The 18705-nt window shown below is 62.5% G+C and overlaps 5 protein-coding genes across 7 annotated transcripts; 1 reads left to right on the top strand and 4 right to left on the bottom strand.

The window, feature by feature from the left end:
* Positions 1-443: 443 nt before the first annotated feature.
* Positions 444-2607, bottom strand: LOC100224927 (2'-5'-oligoadenylate synthase-like protein 1). The gene is made up of 6 exons (XM_004176298.6): positions 2348-2607; positions 1930-2224; positions 1675-1850; positions 1351-1592; positions 1132-1267; positions 444-1046 (listed from the first exon to the last, which is right to left on the bottom strand). Exons 1-6 carry the CDS (start codon positions 2537-2539, stop codon positions 543-545), a joined length of 1545 nt encoding a protein of 514 aa, XP_004176346.5. The 5' UTR covers positions 2540-2607; the 3' UTR covers positions 444-542.
* Positions 2608-5628: 3021 nt separating this feature from the next.
* Positions 5629-9346, top strand: IFRD2 (interferon related developmental regulator 2). Its single transcript, XM_030283075.4, has 12 exons — positions 5629-5708; positions 5815-5931; positions 6023-6107; positions 6207-6331; positions 6405-6562; positions 6794-6844; positions 7173-7342; positions 7456-7561; positions 7789-7926; positions 8060-8188; positions 8263-8358; positions 8510-9346. The coding sequence occupies exons 1-12, from the start codon at positions 5681-5683 to the stop codon at positions 8588-8590; spliced, it is 1284 nt and encodes a 427-aa protein (XP_030138935.4). The 5' UTR covers positions 5629-5680; the 3' UTR covers positions 8591-9346.
* Positions 8696-11468, bottom strand: LSMEM2 (leucine rich single-pass membrane protein 2). The gene is made up of 4 exons (XM_030283076.4): positions 11363-11468; positions 10065-10205; positions 9775-9984; positions 8696-9688 (listed from the first exon to the last, which is right to left on the bottom strand). Exons 1-4 carry the CDS (start codon positions 11382-11384, stop codon positions 9552-9554), a joined length of 510 nt encoding a protein of 169 aa, XP_030138936.2. The 5' UTR covers positions 11385-11468; the 3' UTR covers positions 8696-9551.
* Positions 11469-11806: 338 nt separating this feature from the next.
* Positions 11807-14689, bottom strand: HYAL3 (hyaluronidase 3). Its single transcript, XM_004175493.6, has 3 exons — positions 12583-14689; positions 12388-12477; positions 11807-12253 (listed from the first exon to the last, which is right to left on the bottom strand). The coding sequence occupies exons 1-3, from the start codon at positions 13477-13479 to the stop codon at positions 11900-11902; spliced, it is 1341 nt and encodes a 446-aa protein (XP_004175541.6). The 5' UTR covers positions 13480-14689; the 3' UTR covers positions 11807-11899.
* Positions 14656-17335, bottom strand: NAA80 (N-alpha-acetyltransferase 80, NatH catalytic subunit). Of its 3 annotated transcripts, none has more exons than XM_041718843.2 (2): positions 17290-17335; positions 14656-15448 (listed from the first exon to the last, which is right to left on the bottom strand). In XM_041718843.2, exon 2 carries the CDS (start codon positions 15438-15440, stop codon positions 14721-14723), a length of 720 nt encoding a protein of 239 aa, XP_041574777.2. In that variant the 5' UTR covers positions 15441-15448; positions 17290-17335; the 3' UTR covers positions 14656-14720. The 3 variants fall into 3 exon arrangements, with proteins under 3 accessions (XP_041574777.2, XP_072791174.1, XP_072791173.1); XM_072935073.1 differs by lacking the exon at positions 17290-17335 and adding an exon at positions 16331-16464; XM_072935072.1 differs by lacking the exon at positions 17290-17335 and adding an exon at positions 16505-16592 and having other exon boundaries at positions 14721-15448.
* Between the last annotated feature and the right edge of the window lie 1370 nt (positions 17336-18705).

The following is an 18705-nucleotide window of genomic DNA, read 5'->3' as shown; positions in this document are numbered from 1 at the left end:
CAGCAGTTAAGGCAGTGACCAAAGGTGACCTCGGAGTCTGCTGCCTCCTGCTGTCTGCGCTGGCATCAGGACCCCTGGTGGCACTGGCCACATCCCACGGCCAGTAGTGACACCGTGCTACCAGCACAAACAGTCCCAGCACTGGCTGCCCCCCAGCCTGGACACTTGAGCCCCCAGCATGAGCACAGGCTGGCAGTGGTGCAGGCAGGAGCAGGTAGAGACAGGAGCTGTTTTTTTCTCCTGAGGTCCAGCTGGCAGCAGGCTGACATCCCTGACCCCACCAAGCACCCAGGGAGCACTGCTTTACTCCACCTCTGTGTCCCTGTGCCATCCCAGCAGCTTGTGGCATTGAGGTCCCCCCTCATCAGAAAGGGTTGGTGACTCCAACCCCTTTGACTACCCCATGTGACACCTGTCACTGTCCCCAACAGAGCAAGCAGCACAAGGATCTACTAAGCATTTATTGCCAGCATGACAGGAGGGTACACAGGAGCACAGGCTGGTGCTGAGGGCAGTGCTCAGTCACTCAAGCAGGCAGGGAGCTAGGGGAGCTGGGGGCCTACACCCCCCCGGAGCCGCAGGAGCATGTAGATTGTGCTCATGGGCTTGACATCGTAGTGCGCCAGCGTGAACTGGTCCTCCAGCTCCCTGGAGCCATAGGTCAGGCGCTGCTCACTGGGAGAAGGGCCTTGCCGGGCCTGGATCTGCTCCTTCAGCTGTCGGACGGTGTCGGTGGGCAGCACCGTGTAGGTAGTGCTCCGATTCTTATCATCCTTGACGAAGACCTGCATCTCCTGGGGCTCAGTCTGCAGCAGCACCAGTGTGGTGTTGTAGAAGATGCCATGCATGGCCAGGGTATCACAGTCCTTGAGGATGATGTTGTTTCTGCCTAGCTCCTGCTGTGCCAGGCGCTGTGTGTATGGCGAGATGCCCCAATTCTTCTGGATCTTCTGCTTCAGCTGCCTGATAGTGGTGTAGGGGCTGACACGCTCTGTCATTTTGGTGCCTGACAGCTGCAGCACCTCAATGCTCACGCGCCGGGCCGGCTGCAGGGACAGGAGAGCGGGTGGGCAAAGACAGCGGGGGCAGGGGTGGGGGGACCATGATACTCACAGGCTCAGGCAGCCTTACCTCCACTTCCCAGGACTGGACGTCTGCAAGGAAGGGCAGTGAGTTGCAGTAGCTGGCAGCTGCCTGTGCCACCACGTCCCACTTCTTATCTTGGCCCAGGATCCCCGTGGGGTCAGCAGGGTCCAGGATGACAGGGCTGCAAACACAGAGTGGGCATTGCTGTCAGCCCTGGGCAACCATGGGGCCAGCGGGCACAATCCTACTGGGCATGGTCCTCACCGGGGTCTGCGCAGCAACCCCTTGACATGGGCACCAATCTCTCTGTGCTGGAGTGAGTAGTACTTCTCCCAGTAGATGCAGATCTCCCGGTACCGGCACAGCAGTTCCAGCACTGTGCGGAAGCCCTGAGCCATGTCAAAGCTGCTGGCAGAGCCTGTGGCCTCCTCCCAGGCATAGATGGTCAGCAGCTCCAGGGCATACTTAGGGGGCAGGTCAGCACTGGGGCACTGTGGATTCAGCATCTGGGGAGAAGACACAGATGGAGGTGAGAGCTGGCTGGGAAGGGTGTCTCTTGGCAACTGGGAAATATGGGCAGCACCTCACCTCTTTGTACCAGAACTTGACCAGGCGCAGGAGGTTCTTCAGCTTGGCAGGGCAACGCTTCACAAACATCTTCTGCAGCTTAGTGAAGCAGAGGGAAAACTCCCCAGGGTGGCTGCAGGCATGCAGGAGCCTCACATACGCTTCTGCATTTGGTGGGGCATCCCGGGTCACCTGCCCTGTGGGGTGAGAAGGAAGGTGAGAGCCATCCCAGCACTGACACCATTGCCTGTCCCTGTGCCAGCTGGCAGCACTTACCCAAAGCATCATAGGCAGGCAGGATGTCCACATCAATGGACTCTCTAGTCTCCCGGGAGGACAGAGTAAGCCTGAGAGAGTGTGGCATGCCCTCAGGACCCTTATACCTGGGCTCACCAATGGACACAGGGAACTGCAAGCTCTCCTTGCAGACCTTCAGCCTCATCATGAGCAAATCCAGGATAGCCTTTCTGTTGTTCTTCTGCTCCTGGTAGCTGGGTAAGCAGCTGAGGAAAAGCACCACATCAGCATCGGAGCTGTTCTTCAGAGCTGTGCCCTTTCCTGCTGATCCACCCTGCAGAGAGAGAGACCCTGCCTGCTCAGCACCACTGCCAGCACCAGGATCGGCTGGAGCATGGGACAATGGGAAGGGTGGCAGCAGGGGTGTCAGCTGAGCCCCAAAACGGGCAGCACTCACCTTGACTGTCTTTTCAACGCAGATATTATCCTCAAAGCCGTTCCCCTTCAGGAGTTGACAGATTTTCTGCACTATCTCCTTCACCTGGTCGGAGAAGGCTTTGCTGGGCTGCAGGCTGCTGGCGATCCAGCCATCCAGCTTCTCGGTGGTTACTGTTCTCAGTGTGCTCGCGGATGCCTGGTACGCATCCATGCTGACACAGGTTATCGCTCCGTTTGCCCTCTTCTGACTCGCTGCCTCCCAAGCCTAGCCCTGCCTGCAGCAGCTTTTAAACCTTCCCGGGCCACCGCCCCGATGCGTCACCGCTGGGAACTTAAGGTGGCCCGAGGTCCTTTCCGCGGGATGCCCCGGGTGTCTCCGGTGCCACCACGGCGGGGGCTGGGAGGGGGCAGGAGTGGCACCCTGCCATCCAGCTCGGGTGGCGGTGGCAGAGAGGCAGCTGCCTGCAGGCTGCCTCTGGGGTGCTGTGGGACCTCATAGCCCCGCTGCCTTCGGCGGCACAGGGTCTGCCCCGGGTGCCCAGCTGGACAAAGGCAGAGCCCCACCGCAGGCACCAGTCCCCCGCTGGGGCTCCAGCGTCCGGGCTGGGGCACAGCCAGCGCTGGGACACGGCTCACGCTGTGCTGGTGTCAGCAGGGGCAATGGGATGTGGCCGGTGCCACCTTGGTGTCACTACGGGCAATGGAACGAGGCTGTCACCAGTGTCAGCAGGTGCCCTGGCATCACTGTAGGCAATGAGATGCGGACAATGCCGGTTTCACCGAGAGTCCCGGTGTCAACACCGGCAGCGGGACACGGCTGACGCCAGCATCACCGGGGAGGCTCGTGCCCTCCCTTGCAGTGGGATGCGGCCGGTGCAGCCTCAGCAGAGCCCCCGGTGCCCCTCGATCCCGGGAGCAGGAGGCAGCAGTAGTGCGAGTAGGATGTTGCAGCCCGTGCTACCTTAAACAGATTGGAAGATTGGGAGATAGGGAGTTTCAGTTTCTGTTCCTGACGGAATTTCAGTTTCTGGCTCTGCCAAGCTTGAAACGAAAGTGCAAAGGAATCCGCGACTGCCCCCCTGGCCCAAATAAACTGGGAAGAGCCAAAGAACAGAAACTCACACCTGGGAACTCGGCTGAGGGTCAGGCAGGGCCAGGGGCTGTAGGCAGAGGGGAAGTGTGCTCCTGGCAGCAGGGGCTGGCAAGAACGGGAAGAGGAATAGGATAGGGAATAGGGGCAGGAGCAAAAAGGGGCAGGGGGTCAGGACATGGGCAGGAGACAGGCAGAGGCTGGGGAGAGGGAAAGACGGAGGGGAAGGAATAGGGACAAGGATGGGGGCAGGGAAAGGTCAGCAGCAGGGGCAGGGATATGAATAAGGGGGAGATAGGGTCCATTTGGGGTCAGGGACAAGGATAGGGGTACAGATAGAATAGAGGAGAGATGGGCAGGGTTACAGGGATACAGTCAGGAGCAGGGACAAGGACAGAAGTAGAGATATTGGGTATTGGGAAAAAGTTTCTTACGGAAAGAGTGATGAAGTACTGGGGAGGTGGTGGAGTCACCATCCCTGGATGTGTTTAAAAAAAGACTGGATGTGGCACTCAATGCCATGGTTTAATTGAGGTGCTAGGGCTGGGTTGGACTCCATGATCTTAAAGGTCTCTTCCAGCCCTGTGATTCTGTGATTGGCAGCAGCAGCAAATGGCCAGGTCAGGGATGCAGGCAGGAGCAGGGATAGGTGTCCCCTTAGTACTGGGTGACAACAAGGCAGGAATACAGGCAGGGGCAGGGATATTAGGAGGAGAGGCAGGGAGAGGACCAGCACTGGGGACAGGGTTACAGGCAGGAGCAGAGGTGTGGGCATGAACAGGTGTCATGGACATTTCACACCGGGCCCATGCAGCCTGAGGAGCAAGACCAGGACACCAAGATGAGCATGACAAGAGAAATTCTTTATTCACACCCAGGGCTTGTCCCAGCCAAATCGAAGCACCCCATGATGTGTTTCACATGTGGCTCTTGCCACCTTTCATGTGTTGGGGTACAACAAGGCTCCATGAATTCCCTGCTGTCCCCATTTACAAAGCCTGTTGGCTTTGTAAAGCCAGTGCAATTCTATAGCTTTGGCATCCTTCTTTTCTCTGGAGTCAGTCTCACTACATCAAGGGGTACTTACCCGGGAGGCCAGATGATAGGAAGGTCTCAGGGAGGTCTTGGAGGGCCCAGGCTGTCAGCCTTATCTGCCTGCCCACCCAGCCACAGCTATGCAGTGTACAACATAACAGGGGGCATATAGATCTTAGTAAAGGCCAAACATTTCACGCTAGAAAGACTAATTGGTATTTTACTTCGGGAATGAGATTATCCTGATGCGATGCAGGCAGGGCCAGGGGCAGAAGAAAGGATATGGGCAGGGATAGTGAGTGGCCAGGGATGAAGATAGAACCAGGACAGAGATAGGCCAGGGATGTGCAGAAAATCACATTAGGAGAAGCCAGTGTCCATAAAGGAGACAGAGGAGTCCTGCAACTTTATTTGAATAAAGGGAGGGACTCCACTGGGCCATACCTCCATGGAATTTCTCTCCTGAGGTTTGGAAGGTGCAGCCTCCTTTCATCCCAACTCCCGGCCGCATGTTGCCCTCTTCCTTTCCGCATTGGCTGAGGTACTGGGAAGGTACAGCCTTCCCGAACCTACAGCCACATGTTCCTTGAACCTGTCCTTTTCCCCTGACGTTCAGAAGTTCAGGCTGAGTTCTGCAAGGGACTTTGTGCTGACCCGTTTGGCTATTGCCTTAAAGTTCAGGAATTCAAGCTGTAGTCAAACTGGCTGGGTTCTGTACCAAACCTGGGTGGCTTGAGGTTAGTAGAGACATGAAGACCCATTTCAAAGACATGAACACCTGTTTCTCCTAAAGATCCTCACCCATCGAATTGTTCGTAAAGACATCAGTGGGCATCTTTCTTATCAGGGACCGGGGATGAAGATAGCGTCAGGACAGGGAGAGGGGCAGCGATACGGGCAGGGATACTGAGGGAGAAAGGATGAGCATAGCGAGCCAGAGAAAGGGGCAGGGACGCGGGCAGGGACGGGGACAGCGGCGCGGGGCGCGGGCCGTGCGCTGCGCATGCGCAGACGACGGGGGGTTGCTCCCGGGCCGGGGGCGGGGCCGGGGCCTCCCGGGGGCGGGACCGGAGGCGGGGCCGAGTCCTCCCGGGGCGGGGCCGAGTCCTCCCGTGGGGCGGGGCCGGGGCCTCCCGGGGCGGGAGCGGGGCCGGAGGCGGGGCCGGGCTCCCCGGGGGCGGGGCCGGGGCCTCCCGCGGGGCGGGGCGCGGGGTGCGCGCTCCGGCCATGCCGCGCTCCCGCCGCGCCGCGCGCCGTGAGTCGGGGGGACCCGGGCGAGGGGAGCGGGGGGTCGGGGCCGCGGGTGACATGGCCGGGCCGGCAGCGCCGGGCTCACACCAGGCTGCCCCCAACCCCCGCAGGCGGCACCGGCAGCGCCCGGGCGAGCTCGCCCGGCAGCGAGGAGGAGGCCGGCAGCGAGGTGCTGAGCCACTGCAGCAGTGCCAGCGAGAGCGCCGGCCCCGCTGACGAGGCACCAGGTGAGCCACGCGAACCCCACGGTGACCCCACGTGGGTCGCGGTGTTCCCCGCCCTGGGGCTTCCCGGCTTCACGTGGTGCCGCCCGGGCAGGGAGCGAGGCGGCGAGTGAGCAAGGCCAGGAGGAGGAGATAGAGGACAGGCTGAAAGAGCACATGGACAGCCTCCTGGACAAGAGGTGAGGAGCGGCTGTCGCCCCCGTGGCTCTCGGGGCACGCTGCCCGCCGTGCCCCGCCGCGGGATAGCCCGGCCCGTGACGTCCCGCCGTGTCTCGCAGCGCCAAGGCGCGGCAGGCGGCACTGCAGAGCCTGCGCCTGGCCCTGGCCTCCAAACGCCTGCCCGAGTTCCTGCTGGAGCGCCGCCTGACGCTCACCGACTCCCTGGAGAAGTGCCTCAAGAAAGGTCAGCGTGGCTGCGGGCGGCGGCGGCGGGGCCGCTGACCCGTGCCTGAGGGAGGTCTCTGTGCTGCCCACAGGTAAAGGGGAAGAACAGGCGCTGGCGGGCACCGTCCTCACCCTCCTCTGCCTCCAGATGGGCTCTGGCCCGGAGGGAGAAGAGGTGTTCCGCAGCCTGAAGCCCCTGCTCATCAGCGTCCTGACAGACAGCACAGCCAGCCCTGGCGCCCGGCAGAGCGTAAGGCCCGGGCCCTTCCCTCCCGGGGACACCTCCGTGGCGGGGAGAGCCCAGGCAACACCTTTGGGAGCCCTGCGGTCCCGGGAGGGTGACGGGATTGGGCACCATGGGGTGCAGTGGGGCAAAGCAGGGGCACCCCGACCCGGCTGCCCCTTTGCTGGGTGCTGAATCAGGCCTGGCATGATCCAGCTGGGCCTGATCTGACTGCTTTTCCCTCACTTCTCTTGCCAGTGTGCCACGGCCCTGGGCATGTGCTGCTACATTGCTGCTGCTGACCTCGAGGTAACTGCGCCTGGGTGTCATCCTGCAAGAGGGCACCCAGGGGCTGCCATGCCACCTGCCCTCAGCCCACAGTGCCAGAGCAGCCTGGAGCTGAGCTGGAGTAGGGGTACGGGGACATGAGTGACAGCCCAGGCCCCTTCCCAGGGCAGCCTGGAGCTGAGCTGGGGGGAGCCAGCAGATTGGGTGTTGTGGGTGGAGTAGCCTCTCCTGTCCCAAGGGGCTCCTGGCACCCCTTAGTATGGTGGGTCCCCTTTGGTCCCCAGTGCACAGCTCAGTGTGGCATCTCCATGGCAGCTGTGGTCTGACTGGCGAAGTTTCTCTCCTCCAGGACCTGGTTTCATGCCTGTCCTGCTTGGAGGGCATCTTCAGCCCCCCTAGTACAGGCGAAGGGGGCTCAGCAGCTGCCCAGCATGGGCCTCTGCACTGCAGCGCACTCCAGTCATGGTCCCTGCTCCTCACCATCTGCCCCCCCTCCCACCTCAGGAGCATTTTGGACAAGTGAGTGGGATGTGAAGTGAGCGGAGGCTGGTGTGGGGCAGCCAGCTGTGGAGCACTGAGCCCTTGGGGCAGTACTTGGCCTCTCAGACTGCCCCCTTGCTTCCCTGTCCCAGTCACTGGCTGCAGCTGCCCCCACTGCTGACCAGCAGCAGCGTTGCCCTGCGCATCCTGGCTGGGGAAACCATTGCGCTGCTCTTTGAGCTGGCCCAGGACCTGGAGGTAAGGCAGGGGGTGTGGCAATGGGAACGGTGGGTGGGCACTAACCAGGCAGCAGGGAGGAAGCTGCTGTGACACCCTGACATGCCCTGGCTGAGCTGGCATTGACCAGTGTCACTAGCAGGCACCCAGGCAGAGGGGCTAGCCCCAGTGATCCCCCAGCCCTGTCCTGCCCATGGCAGTGGGCAGTGCCTAGTGCTCATCCCTCTAAATCCTCTGGTTTTTGGCAGGAGGACTTGTGCCACCAAGATACAGAGTTCCTGTGTACCCAACTTAAGGTCCTGGCTACTGAGAGCAACAAGTACCGAGCCAAGACAGACCGACGGAGGCAGCGATCCATCTTCCGGGACATCCTGCGTTTCATTGAGGTACCGGAGCCTGGTGGTGCCCCGTCCTGCCACTCTGTGGCTGCTTCCCAGCTGCCTGATGATTCCTCTCTGGAGAGCCAGGGGACACAGGGCTGCTGCCCAGGTTATTGCTGGTGCCCCTCTCTCTCCTCAGAGTGGGGAGTACCAGGAGGAGACCATCCGATTTGGCCTGGAGTGCATGTACCTGGACAGCTGGGCACGCCAGCGCACCTACCAAGCCTTTAAGGAGGTGCTGGGCTCTGGCATCCACCACCATCTCCAGGTATGGGCTGGGCAGATGCACCAGGGAGTGCTGGGCTGATGCTGGTGGGTGCTGACAGACCCCTCCTTTCACAGAACAATGAGCTGCTACGGGAGATCTTCGGCCTCGGGCCCCCCTTGGTGCTGGATGCGGCTGCTCTGAAAGCCAGCAAGGTCTCCCGCTTTGAGAAGGTGGGCGTGGGTGCCACCTCCCAGATTTGTGCCCACAGTCCCCTCCTCTGCCACCGGGGGCTCCCGCCGAGTGCCTGAGTGTGGTGGGTGCTGCTGGGAGGTGGGCAGAGGGGCATCCCAAACCCTAATGTCTCCGTCCCTCTCCTTCCAGCACCTCTACAACTCAGCTGCCTTCAAAGCCCGCACGAAAGCCCGGAGCCGCGTGCGGGACAAGCGGGCGGATGTGCTGTAATGGGCAGAGGGGGGCAGAGCCCCCAGCCCACCGGGACTGCAGACCCAGCACTGTGAGGGGCAGGTGCCCCCAGCCCTCGGGCTTTTATTCTTGTACAGCAGAGTATTTAATGCCTGGAGCTGCCCCAAGGAGGGGCTGCCCCCTCTTTTATTTTTTTAACCAAAAAATAGGAAGGATGAAAGAAGAGCAGGGGGAGGTGGTGGTGTGCTGCCGTGTGCCTGCTCTGTGGCTGGGGATCCATGTGGCACAGTGGGAGGGGGTCTCACCCAGGCTCCTGCATCTCCTTTCAGTGGCAGGGCTCGTGTATACCCTCCCCAGTCCTGCAGCGGCACCAGGGCAGCCTGGCACAGCCTGAAGGGTGAGTGGGAGGGCAGAGCTGTGCAGGGCTGCAGAGCAGCTGATCCTGGTGTCTGTGCCTGTGGCAGGAACGTTCTCCCCACCCTGCCATGCTGGGTACAGCCCCTACCTCCCTAGCCAGCCTGGCATCGTGATGGTGGAAGAGCAGTGTGGAGTGGGAAGCTCTGCCCAGTCCTGCCAGCTGCCCACTCTCAGCCCTTTTCCAGCCAAATGCTTTATATGAAATAGTAATCTTGTGGGAAATTAATTACGGGGGGGCCACTGCCCAGGCGGGCATGGGGCCATGCCAGTTGGCAGTGCCTGCCACCCTGGGAATGTATCTATCATGGTGATTTTCTAAGACTTTGATTGTAAGAAGTAATTAAAAGGCTAAATAAAGTATGCCTTCTGCCTTGTTAAGAGGAAGGGCTGTCACTGGGGCGGATGCAGGTCCTTACAACCCAGTTTCTTTCTCTCGCATTGTGGGACAGGGTCTGGGATTGCCCCTGTGCCCCAAGGGACAACGCTGCCAGGTCTCAGTGGGTAAAGCTGCCTGCTCCCCCCTCCTGCCCTTCGGTGCCCCTTCCCGTGGCGGCCCAGAGCCCATGGTGGGACCAGGAGCAGCTCAGCGGTGCCCGCCAGGCTGGGCACTGGTGTTGAGGCGAGCCCAGAGCTGCCTGCTGGCTGCCCGCAGCTGGTGCACGGCGTCCTCCTGGCTCTCGAGCCACTGGGCCAGCGCCCGCACCGACTGGCTCTGCAGGACTGCGGGGAGAGCATGGCAGCGTGCTGAGGTGGGCAGCTCGGGCCCCCACCATGCCCCATCTCCCCACCCTGCCAGTGCCACGTACCGCTCAGGTAGATGGCCAGCGTGGCCAGGATCAGGCTTGACAGTGCCAGGAGCGCCAGCAGGGCCAGCAGCAGGGGGTGGCCAGGGCCGAAGCAAGGGCAGGGGCTGGCAGGGGGCACGGGGCGCAGGGTGGGCAGGAGCGGCGGGGGCACGGGCGACACGGGCCGGGGTGGGGGCCGGTGCAGGCTGCTGGAGGGAGCCGGGCCATTGCCTGCAGGCGGGGGAGAGAAGGGGTCAGAGCCTGGCCATGGGGCAGCCGGGCCTTGCACAGCCCCCCTGCAGTGCTCTCACCCTCGGTGCCCTTGTGCCCGCCCGAGGCCCAGTACAGGTCGCTGATGGACTCCACGGGGCGCAGGCTGATGGCTCCGGACTCACTGCTGTCGGGGTCCCCAGGCTCTGCCGGCGCAGCACCCTCAGCCCTTCCCATGCTGTCTGCTGGAACAGAGGCAAAGGGTCAGCCTGTGCCCTGCCCACAGCCCCTGCCTGCCCTGGGCACCCCTGTGGGACCAGAGCCCTGCCAGGGGGATGTCGGCCTTGGCAGCCTGGTGCTGCACCAGGGCCGGCAGCCAAGACTGGTGTTCCTTTGGGCCAGCCCTGCAGCCACAGTGGGCAAGCACTGGCTGTGCCCCCCCGGCCCCACCGCTGTCATCAGAGCAGTTAGCGGGTGCCTGGTGGCCACGATCCCGGAGCCTTGTTAGTGGGGCTGGAATCTGGCCCTGGCTTGGGGGCAGGAATGTGCCACCCCCCAGCCGGGATAGCCCAGGCACCGTGGGACTGACTGGGGCTCCAAGGGCCAGCTGGAAGCTGGTGGGCAGGTGCAGAGCAGTGCCAGTCTGTGGTGTGGCCCAGCTTGCCCTGCAGATACCATGCTGCTTGGGGGTGCACAGATGGAGATGTGGGGTGTATGCTGTGCCAGGGGGCCCTAGTGCCCATTGCCCTAGTGAGCACGTCACGTGGGACTGGGAGGGCTTTTTGGAAGTAGGCATTGCTCCAGCACTGCATTGGGGTTGAGGGAAAAGATTATTTTCTAGGTGTTTATGTATTTTTGAGCAGTGGGCAGGGCCCACGCACTGTGCCCTTTGCAGAGCATGGCAGGCTGGCACTGTGCCCACTCCCAATCCCTCCCGGGACCAGTGGCGTGTCGCAGGGCAGCGTGGCGCCGTGCTGCTGCTGTCCAGACTGTGTGTCACCCACAGGGCTGGCAGGCATCAGGGTTGGGGGGCCTCAGCTGGTACCCAGGGTCCCCTCAGACCCTCCCCACACCCCTACCTTTGGCCAGGGACTGCTCCACAGGTACCCACATCACGCCCGCACCCACTTGTCCCAGGTTGGGGGGCACAGCTGGTCACATAGGTTTGGCACAGGGGGCTGTACGTGCCAGCTGCCTGTGCTCTCCCAAACCCTGCTGCCCTACACCTGCAGCCCTCCAGGACCCCCTTCTTCCCTGGGCAGGCATCTCTGCCCACAGACCCCATGGCAGAGGGCACCATCTGTCCACTGCTTCCATCCCAACCCCAGAGCCTTGCCTTGCCTGGTATCCTTTGGGGTGCTAGAGCCACCACCAGTCCCAAGCCCACTCCCCAGTGTACCTTCTGCAGCCTCCCTGGGCATGGCTGCCTGTGCCTGGGCAGTGTGAGCGGGCAGTGAGGTGGTGCAGGGCCCCCAGGAGCTGGGCACTGGGTTCCCGTGCGCCAACTGCGCCGCTTAAAATAGGACAGTGAGAAACACGGTTGGGGGGCGATAAAAATAGCTATGGGGAGGGGGGCCTGGCGGCGTGGTCAGGGCTGCTGGCAGCACAGTGCCAGTGGCAAAGGGACAGCAGGTTGTGGCAGTGCCCCGTGCCCCCTTTCCCAGAGTAAAGGGGCTGCCAGCTCATGGGATCAGGGCAGAGCCCATGCAGGAAAGCTGATGCACTGCTGGACCCATCCAGAGCCAAACTGGGGTCTGTGCTGCCTCTCAGCAGCAATGGCAATTGTGCCCTGCATAGGGACACCACAGAACCCTCCAGCTTTGCACACAAAAACCATGCCAGCTGTGCCAGGAGAATTTATTTAGGTTATGAGACCATAGGAAGTGCCAGCAGCAGCACTGCTGGAGTAGGGGACCATGGCGGTCCCTGGCCTTTGTCACCAGCCCCACGTGCCCTGTGGCAGGCAGGTGTCAGAGGATGTGGGATCCTTGTGCCCGTAGAGGCTGTGAGCGTGGGCGGGCACCTGGCAGGAGGTGGCAGGACTGAGCCATACCCGCTGGGCACAGTTTTCACCTGCCCAGCCACGGTAGCAGTGGCAGCGGAAGGCAGCCTGCGGGCCGGCACCGGGGCCAAGGTGCAGGAGGCTGCCCAGGTCGTGGGGCTGCCGGCGCACGCAGCGCCCGTGTCCATGGCACTGCCCGTAGCTGCATTCTCGGGCTGCTGCCGTCACGTTGGCCACGTAGGGACCCAGGGTGGACACGAGGTAGTGGCGCAGGCTGGCACAGCTTTCCTGGGGAGGAAGCATGAGTGAGAACCTGCCCCAGCAACAGAGACCTGGCCAGCCCTCCCTGGTGGGCACGGGGGATGTGGCCACCCCGTACATCCCACACCACCTCCTGCTGCCTGCAGCGCTGCCATACTCACAGCCGAGCGGGAGTACGACATGTCTCCCCAGAGCACCAGCCCAGCCGCTCCCAGCGCCGCGCTCTCCCCGATGGTGTGCACCAGGTCAGCCTGCCAGGAAGAGACGTGACCCGTCTGGGGGACACAGCCTCTGTCCCTGCGCCAACCAGAACCCCGCATCGCAGCCGCGGGCAGCTGCGGCCCCAGAGCGCTTACCAGCTGCAGGAACCGCGAGGAGCGGCGGAAGGCAAGGCGCGAGTAGGCGATGACGGGCAGGAGGCCGTCGGGCTCGAAGGCGGCCACGCGCAGGGCCTCGCGCAGCCGGTGGTGCACGTAGCGGCGGCGCAGGGCGGGCGGCAGCGCCAGCGGCAGGTAGATGCTGGGGTAGAGGGCGGAGGAGGCGGCCCAGAGCCAGCCCAGGTGGTTGTTACGCTGCACCTCCGCCGGCTGGCACTGCCCGGTGTAGTTTGCCACCTTGGCCCAGTTGCTGTTGAGGCAGTCGGGAAAGTGGTAGAAACCCCAGAGCCCCCCAGGGCGCAGGGCTCGGCCCACCAGAAGTGTTTCCTCCATCAGAGCCTGTGCTGCCTGCTCGAACTCCAGCTGGGCCAGTCGGAGCTGCTGCCGTGCCGGCAGGACGCCGTACTGGTCCCGCACCCACTGCTCTGAGGCTGTCCGGTACATCTTTTTGGCTCCCCAATTTTGGGCCCACAGAGGGCTCCACTCCTCCCAGTCCACCACGGCCAAGCCATGGAAAGCGGGTCGCAGGAGGAGGCGGATGTCCTCGGCCACCCTGCTGATGTGGGCGTCAAGGGAGACACGCTGGGGGAGGCCCCCGTTATGGGGCACGCCGTGCTGTGACAGGTAGGGGTACAGCCCAAACTTGTTCTTGTAGAAGATGGTGATGTTCTGGCCAGCAAAGTGGCCACCCTGGTTCTCCACGATGCCGTAGTCGCTGAGGGGCAGCCCTATGCCAAAGCGGTGCTGGCAGCGCCCGGTGGGGACGTTCCACACCACGGCAAAGGGCTGGCCACCTGCCAGGGGCTCAGGTGCCGGGCTCTCCTCACTGGTTGTGCCCAGTGCCAGGCAGGCCCACAGTACCAGCACCAGCACCATTCTGCCTCACCAGCTGTTTGCGGGGCCAGCACCCTGTGAGGAAAGGAGAGCCATGGGGTGAGGCTGTGGGATGCAGTGGGCATTCCAGCAATGCAGGCACTGCGCCCCTGGCACATGGTGGACTAGGATTGGCCACAAGGGCTGGGCTGTCCTGCAAGCACATGCTGCCCACCCCAAAACCTGACAGAACTCGGTACACTTGGGGGTTTGAGACCCCTACTGCCTCAGCACTGCCACTGTTACCTCTGCCTGCTGCTCTCTGGTGCTGAGATCCTGCTTGCACCACCACAGCCATGGCACAGCTCTGGAGTGGCACTGCATGCCACTGACCCTGGTGCCTCAATTTCCCTGCTGCCTCCCAGTCCTGCCTGTAGTGGAGGCACCAAGACTCCCTGGTCCCCATTTCAGCACAGTGTTGAGCCAGGCCGGGTGACCTGCTGAGGGACCGAGTCCCTCCAAAGAGGCATGGTGGGGCCAAAGGGGCAGCTCTGTCCCTTACAGCCCAGGCAGGGCCAGAGGGGTCTGGTGCCCCTGCCCGGTACTGGCCCGCTGCCCAGAATGAGGGGATTAGGCAGGGAACGGGCCCAGGGCCGCGTGATACAGCAAGGACAGCGCTAATCCCTCGCTGCGAGGCAGGACGCTCTCTCTGACCTTCCTGCTCCCGTGCCTCTGGCCTTCACTGACGCCGGCTGCCTTAGTGGGGGTTTGGCCACCTGCCCCCTTCGCTGTGCAGTGCAGGGGACTCGATTCTGCAGCCCCACCACCATGCCCTACTCCCACAGTGCCCCCCCAGCCATCCTGTGCCTCAGTTTCCCCAGACTGCTCAGTGAGAGCAGCTGTGGGCATGCTGGAGGCCACCACGTTCCATCAGCCCCAGCTGCCACACAGCAAATCCTGAGTAGAGGAGACACTGGTGGGACTGGGCGATGCTCCTGAGGACTAGTGCCAACCCCACAGCCGGGGGTGGGCCTGGCTCCCCACCATGCTGGTGGTCCCAGAGCCCCAGCCAGGTGAGCTGGAGGCCAGGCAGGAGCAGAGGCAGCATGCCCAAGTAGGGCAGGGTATGGGAACTCTGCCCATTCCCTGCCAGCACCCCCCTGCCCCAACAATGGGGCCAGGGTGAACCATGGAGACTGGGGGAGCTGGTGCCAGCCCTGAAGAATGGCAGGCAGTCAGGCAGCGCTGCGGCGGGCAGCTCCCACCCGCACTGCTTTTAATCACCGGCTCGGGGCCCCAGCCCCTCAGATGTCCTTCTTCATCCAGAAGATGGGGAGCCCTTTGGCATCGCGGTGTGGGGATTCCAGGAGGCTCTGCTCGCCGCTCTCAGCCAGGACACCCCCCGCCCAGATCACAGTCGGTGGGGCAGGTGGTGGGGGGACAGTGAGGGGCGGCGGGGGAGGCGGGGGGACAGCGGGTACCCATGGCCTGGTGGTGGGGGCAGTGGCAGCCCCAGAAGGGGCAGAGAAGAGCCGCAGCACCTCAGAGGATATAGCCGGGCTGAGAAAGGCCACGTTCTGCACTGGCTCACCCAGGACAAAGCCCAGGTGGGCATAGAAATGCTGCTTGTCATGGGTGGTGAGGTGCAGGCAGCGAAAGCCCCGGTTCCGGGCCCACTGCTCCGTGGCCTCCATCAGCCGCCGCCCATAGCCCTGGCCCCGCAGCGCCCGCGCCACCACCACGCTCTCCACGAAGAGGTCATGGGGACGGCTGACCACGCGGGAGAGTCGGACGTGGCCCACGAGCTCGCAGGGCCCCTCATGGGCGGCGGGGGTCTCGCTGGGGGCCCGGCTCCGCAGCAGCAGCAGGCAGGCGGGGAAGGCGTCCGAGGAGCGCTGGAGCGTGTGGAGCCGCGACGCCCGGCTCTTCCCCCACTCCTCGCCCAGCAGCTTGGCACAGGCTTCCAGCAGCTCCGGCCTCTGGTGCAAGGGGACCAAGCTGAGCTCCTCTGACACAGAACCCATTCTTCTCACTGACGGGAAACCAAGCAGGTCACAGCTTAGAGGCAGTAAGGCACAGACCATGCGTGTGTTCTCCCCAGCCCGCCACTGGCCCCAGCACAGGCGCAGTTCCCCTCTGGCACAGCCAGATGAGTTCATGGAGGTTTGGCGGGTCCAGGGTCAAACAAGAGATTCATGGCAGGGAAATGGCAGATGGTGCCAGCTCCAGGAAATCGTGCCATGAGACCTGCAGAAAAGTCTAACACTGCCAAATCTGCTGAGGGGCAGGAGGCACAGCGCTGGTCTTGCCTCCTCCCCAGCCCCTGCCAGTAGCTCCTGCCACCTTGGCACCCATCAGACTAGCTAGCTCATCACACATGTCCTCAGAGTCGGGCTTCTGAGAAACCCAAATAGCCTTTGAGGGGTCAGAAAACCCCCATCCTACAGCATGCTGTGGGGTCCCCTCTCTCAGCCTGGCAGTTCCTATTGCAAACGAGAAGCCGCAGGCAGAAGGCAGGAGAAACCACCACGCCAGTTGATTAACAAGGATTGAGCAAACTGCTACAGTTCCCCTGTGGCAGTTGGGGAGGGCCTGAGTCTGCCCTCCCACACCCAGGAGGCATGGTGGGGTCACCCCCCTAGCTCCAAGACAACTGACTCACAGCCCGGCCGGCACTGTCCCCTTCAAAGCCAGACCCCACCAGCACTCCTGAGTAGGTGATGGTTTCCTTCTGTCTGCCCAGCAAAGCCACGCCGGACTCCAACAGCATCTGCCTGCCACCCACCTGCCTGCACTCGCCCTGCCTTCACCCACCCACCATGTCTGCACTCACCCTGCTCACAGCCACCCTGCTCAGTCACTGCTCACGCCCGCCCTGCTCACACCTGACCCTGCTCACGCTGCTCACACTCACCCTGCCCGCTGCTGCTGGCTCCTTTGCCCCGGGTGCCAGCGCAGCAGGAAGCAGCCCAGGCTCATGACCAACCACAGCGCCTGGTTCTGCTTCCCCGGTTTGAATGACACGTCTGTCCAGGGCCCCACACAGCACCCCCACTTCCCACGCTGCACTCCCACACAGGGCACTCACTCTGCCTGCACCCCGACTGCTCCAAAGCACAGACACTGAAACGGCATCACCCAGCTGATCGCTGCTCCCACCTCATGGCTGCACCTCCTGAATGCAGGTCCCCACCCACCCTCCCAACACGCACCTCATTACTGACCTGTGGTTTGAGCTGACACTGACCCATCTCTGACCCACCACTAACCCACCATTGACCCACCACTAACCCACCACTGACCCTTCACTGACCCATCGCTGACCCCTTCACTGACCCATTGCTGACCCCATCTCTGACCCACCACTGACCCATCGCTGACCCCATCACTGACCCACCGCTGACCCCACCACTGACCCCTTCACTGACCCACCGCTGACCCTTCACTGACCCACCACTGACCCATCACTGCCCCATCACTGACCCATCACTGCCCCATCACTGACCCATCGCTGACCCTTTCACTGACCCATCACTGCCCCATCACTGACCCACCGCTGACCCTTCACTGACCCATCGCTGACCCCACCACTGTCCCACCACTGACCCACCGCTGACCCTTCACTGACCCACCACTGACCCATCACTGCCCCATCACTGACCCATCACTGCCCCATCACTGACCCATCGCTGACCCTTTCACTGACCCATCACTGCCCCATCACTGACCCACCGCTGACCCTTCACTGACCCATCGCTGACCCCACCACTGTCCCACCACTGACCCATCGCTGCCCCATCGCTGAGCCGCCCCCGAGCCCTGTCCCTGCCCTTCTCCCCGCTCTCCCCCTGCCCGGCCCGGTCCCTCCCGTACCGTTCCCGGCCCCGCCGCCGCCGTCACTTCCTCCGCCCGCACCGCCCGCCCGCGCCCTCTGCCGGCCGGAGGACGCAGCGCCCGGCGCGCCGGGGCCCCGCGCCGCTCCGCGCTGTGCCCGAATCCCGCGGGGATCCACCGGCCCGGCCGCGGCACACCCTGCCCGACCTGCCCGCCCTCCGCAGGGCCTCCAGCCCGCGGGACACCCAGTCCCACCGGGCAGGTGTGCGGCGCTGCAGCTCCGCTCCCTTCTGGAGCAGGGCTGCCCGAGGCTGTCTTGGGGATGTGTGGGAATCCAGGGCTTCCCTCTGGCTGCCCTGGCAGGTCTGGGACCCTGGCAGGGGTCAGAAACCCCCCTGGACAGAGCCCCGAGAGACACTGTCTGTGATCTCTGTCCATGGAGAGGAGTTTTCAATCTTACAGGATGAATTACAAGATTTGAGTGTTTGATAAGAGTAATAATTAAGTGTGACACGGGTGCAAAAGTAAACTTTTAGGTTTCTAGATTAGGGGTTCAGAGGGGACAAGATGGAGGAATTGGGTGTGTCTTGTCCTTTTCCTCCTTCTTCATGCCCTCCATGTTTCACTGTAGTGTTGGCATTTTTCTGTTGGTTTAGGCTGGGGACACACTGTTCAACGTAGATGATAGATATTGGCACATTATTGTAAATATAGCACACGTAGTTTCTGGTATATAATGTTTGTACCATCCCACTGAGGGGCAGAGCCCCACACGCTGCCCTGCAGGACAGAGCTGCGGCAGGGCAGCAGAACATGTTATAGATAAGCAAGAATAAACAACCTTGAAAACAGCACAGACGAATTATGGCTTCTTCTTTGGCAACGGGGCAGAAAGACAGAGACTTTCTACAATCTCGGAATCACCAATACCCACAGATTCCGACAGGGATGTCCATCTTCACGCCCTCCCCTCCTCGCCAAGGAGGGATGCACTGTGCAGGAGCTCTCCGTCCGTCTCCTTCGAGTCGTGATGGGGCTTACAGAGAGCACCACCAGAAGATGATGAAGCAGGAGGTGCAGGACAGCTCTTTCACTTGCACGACCAGGACACAGATGAGGCCAAGGTGGGATTTCCAAACTGGCCAGCCTTTTGGGCACTGCAGTTTGAACCCTTCAGATGTGTCCCCGTGAGTTCTAGCTTGCTCAGTTCCTAGGTAGAGCTCCCCTCCATGACCACACCTGCCTTTCTGCTCCTGCTGCCCGGATGGATGGGGAGGTGGGCTCCTTGTCCACCCAGCTCCTTCCGCACTGCCCCTGGCATGGGTTCCTGCAGCCTCAGAGCCTCTGTGGAGCCTCAGAGCCTGAGCCTGCGGCTCCACAGCTGCCTGGTGCCACCAAGACCAAAACTGTGTAGCCTCGACAGGCATTCAGCCAGAGAGGGTGGCTCCTCTTGTC

Source organism: Taeniopygia guttata, chromosome 12, assembly GCF_048771995.1.
Source record: "Taeniopygia guttata chromosome 12, bTaeGut7.mat, whole genome shotgun sequence".
NCBI classification, from domain to species: Eukaryota; Metazoa; Chordata; class Aves; order Passeriformes; family Estrildidae; genus Taeniopygia; species Taeniopygia guttata.
Note: the sequence above shows the minus strand (reverse complement) of the source record. Positions and strands in the feature narration are given on the sequence as shown.

Coding starts and splice junctions, on each gene's coding strand:
- IFRD2 (XM_030283075.4), top strand. CDS start 5,681: ATGCCGCGCTCCCGCCGCGCCGCGCGCC. Junction 5,932..6,022: donor CCCCGCTGACGAGGCACCAG/GTGAGCCACGCG, acceptor CCGCCCGGGCAG/GGAGCGAGGCGGCGAGTGAG. Junction 6,108..6,206: donor GACAGCCTCCTGGACAAGAG/GTGAGGAGCGGC, acceptor CGTGTCTCGCAG/CGCCAAGGCGCGGCAGGCGG.
- LOC100224927 (XM_004176298.6), bottom strand. CDS start 2,539: ATGGATGCGTACCAGGCATCCGCGAGCACACTGAGAACAGTAACCACC. Junction 1,851..1,929: donor GCCTGCCTATGATGCTTTGG/GTAAGTGCTGCC, acceptor CTCACCCCACAG/GGCAGGTGACCCGGGATGCC. Junction 1,593..1,674: donor TCAAGTTCTGGTACAAAGAG/GTGAGGTGCTGC, acceptor TCTTCTCCCCAG/ATGCTGAATCCACAGTGCCC.
- LSMEM2 (XM_030283076.4), bottom strand. CDS start 11,384: ATGCCCAGGGAGGCTGCAGAAG. Junction 10,206..11,362: donor GCCCAGGGAGGCTGCAGAAG/GTACACTGGGGA, acceptor CTGTTCCAGCAG/ACAGCATGGGAAGGGCTGAG. Junction 9,985..10,064: donor CGGGCACAAGGGCACCGAGG/GTGAGAGCACTG, acceptor CCCCGCCTGCAG/GCAATGGCCCGGCTCCCTCC.
- HYAL3 (XM_004175493.6), bottom strand. CDS start 13,479: ATGGTGCTGGTGCTGGTACTGTGGGCCTGCCTGGCACTGGGCACAACC. Junction 12,478..12,582: donor CCTCGCGGTTCCTGCAGCTG/GTAAGCGCTCTG, acceptor TCTTCCTGGCAG/GCTGACCTGGTGCACACCAT. Junction 12,254..12,387: donor TGTCGTACTCCCGCTCGGCT/GTGAGTATGGCA, acceptor CTTCCTCCCCAG/GAAAGCTGTGCCAGCCTGCG.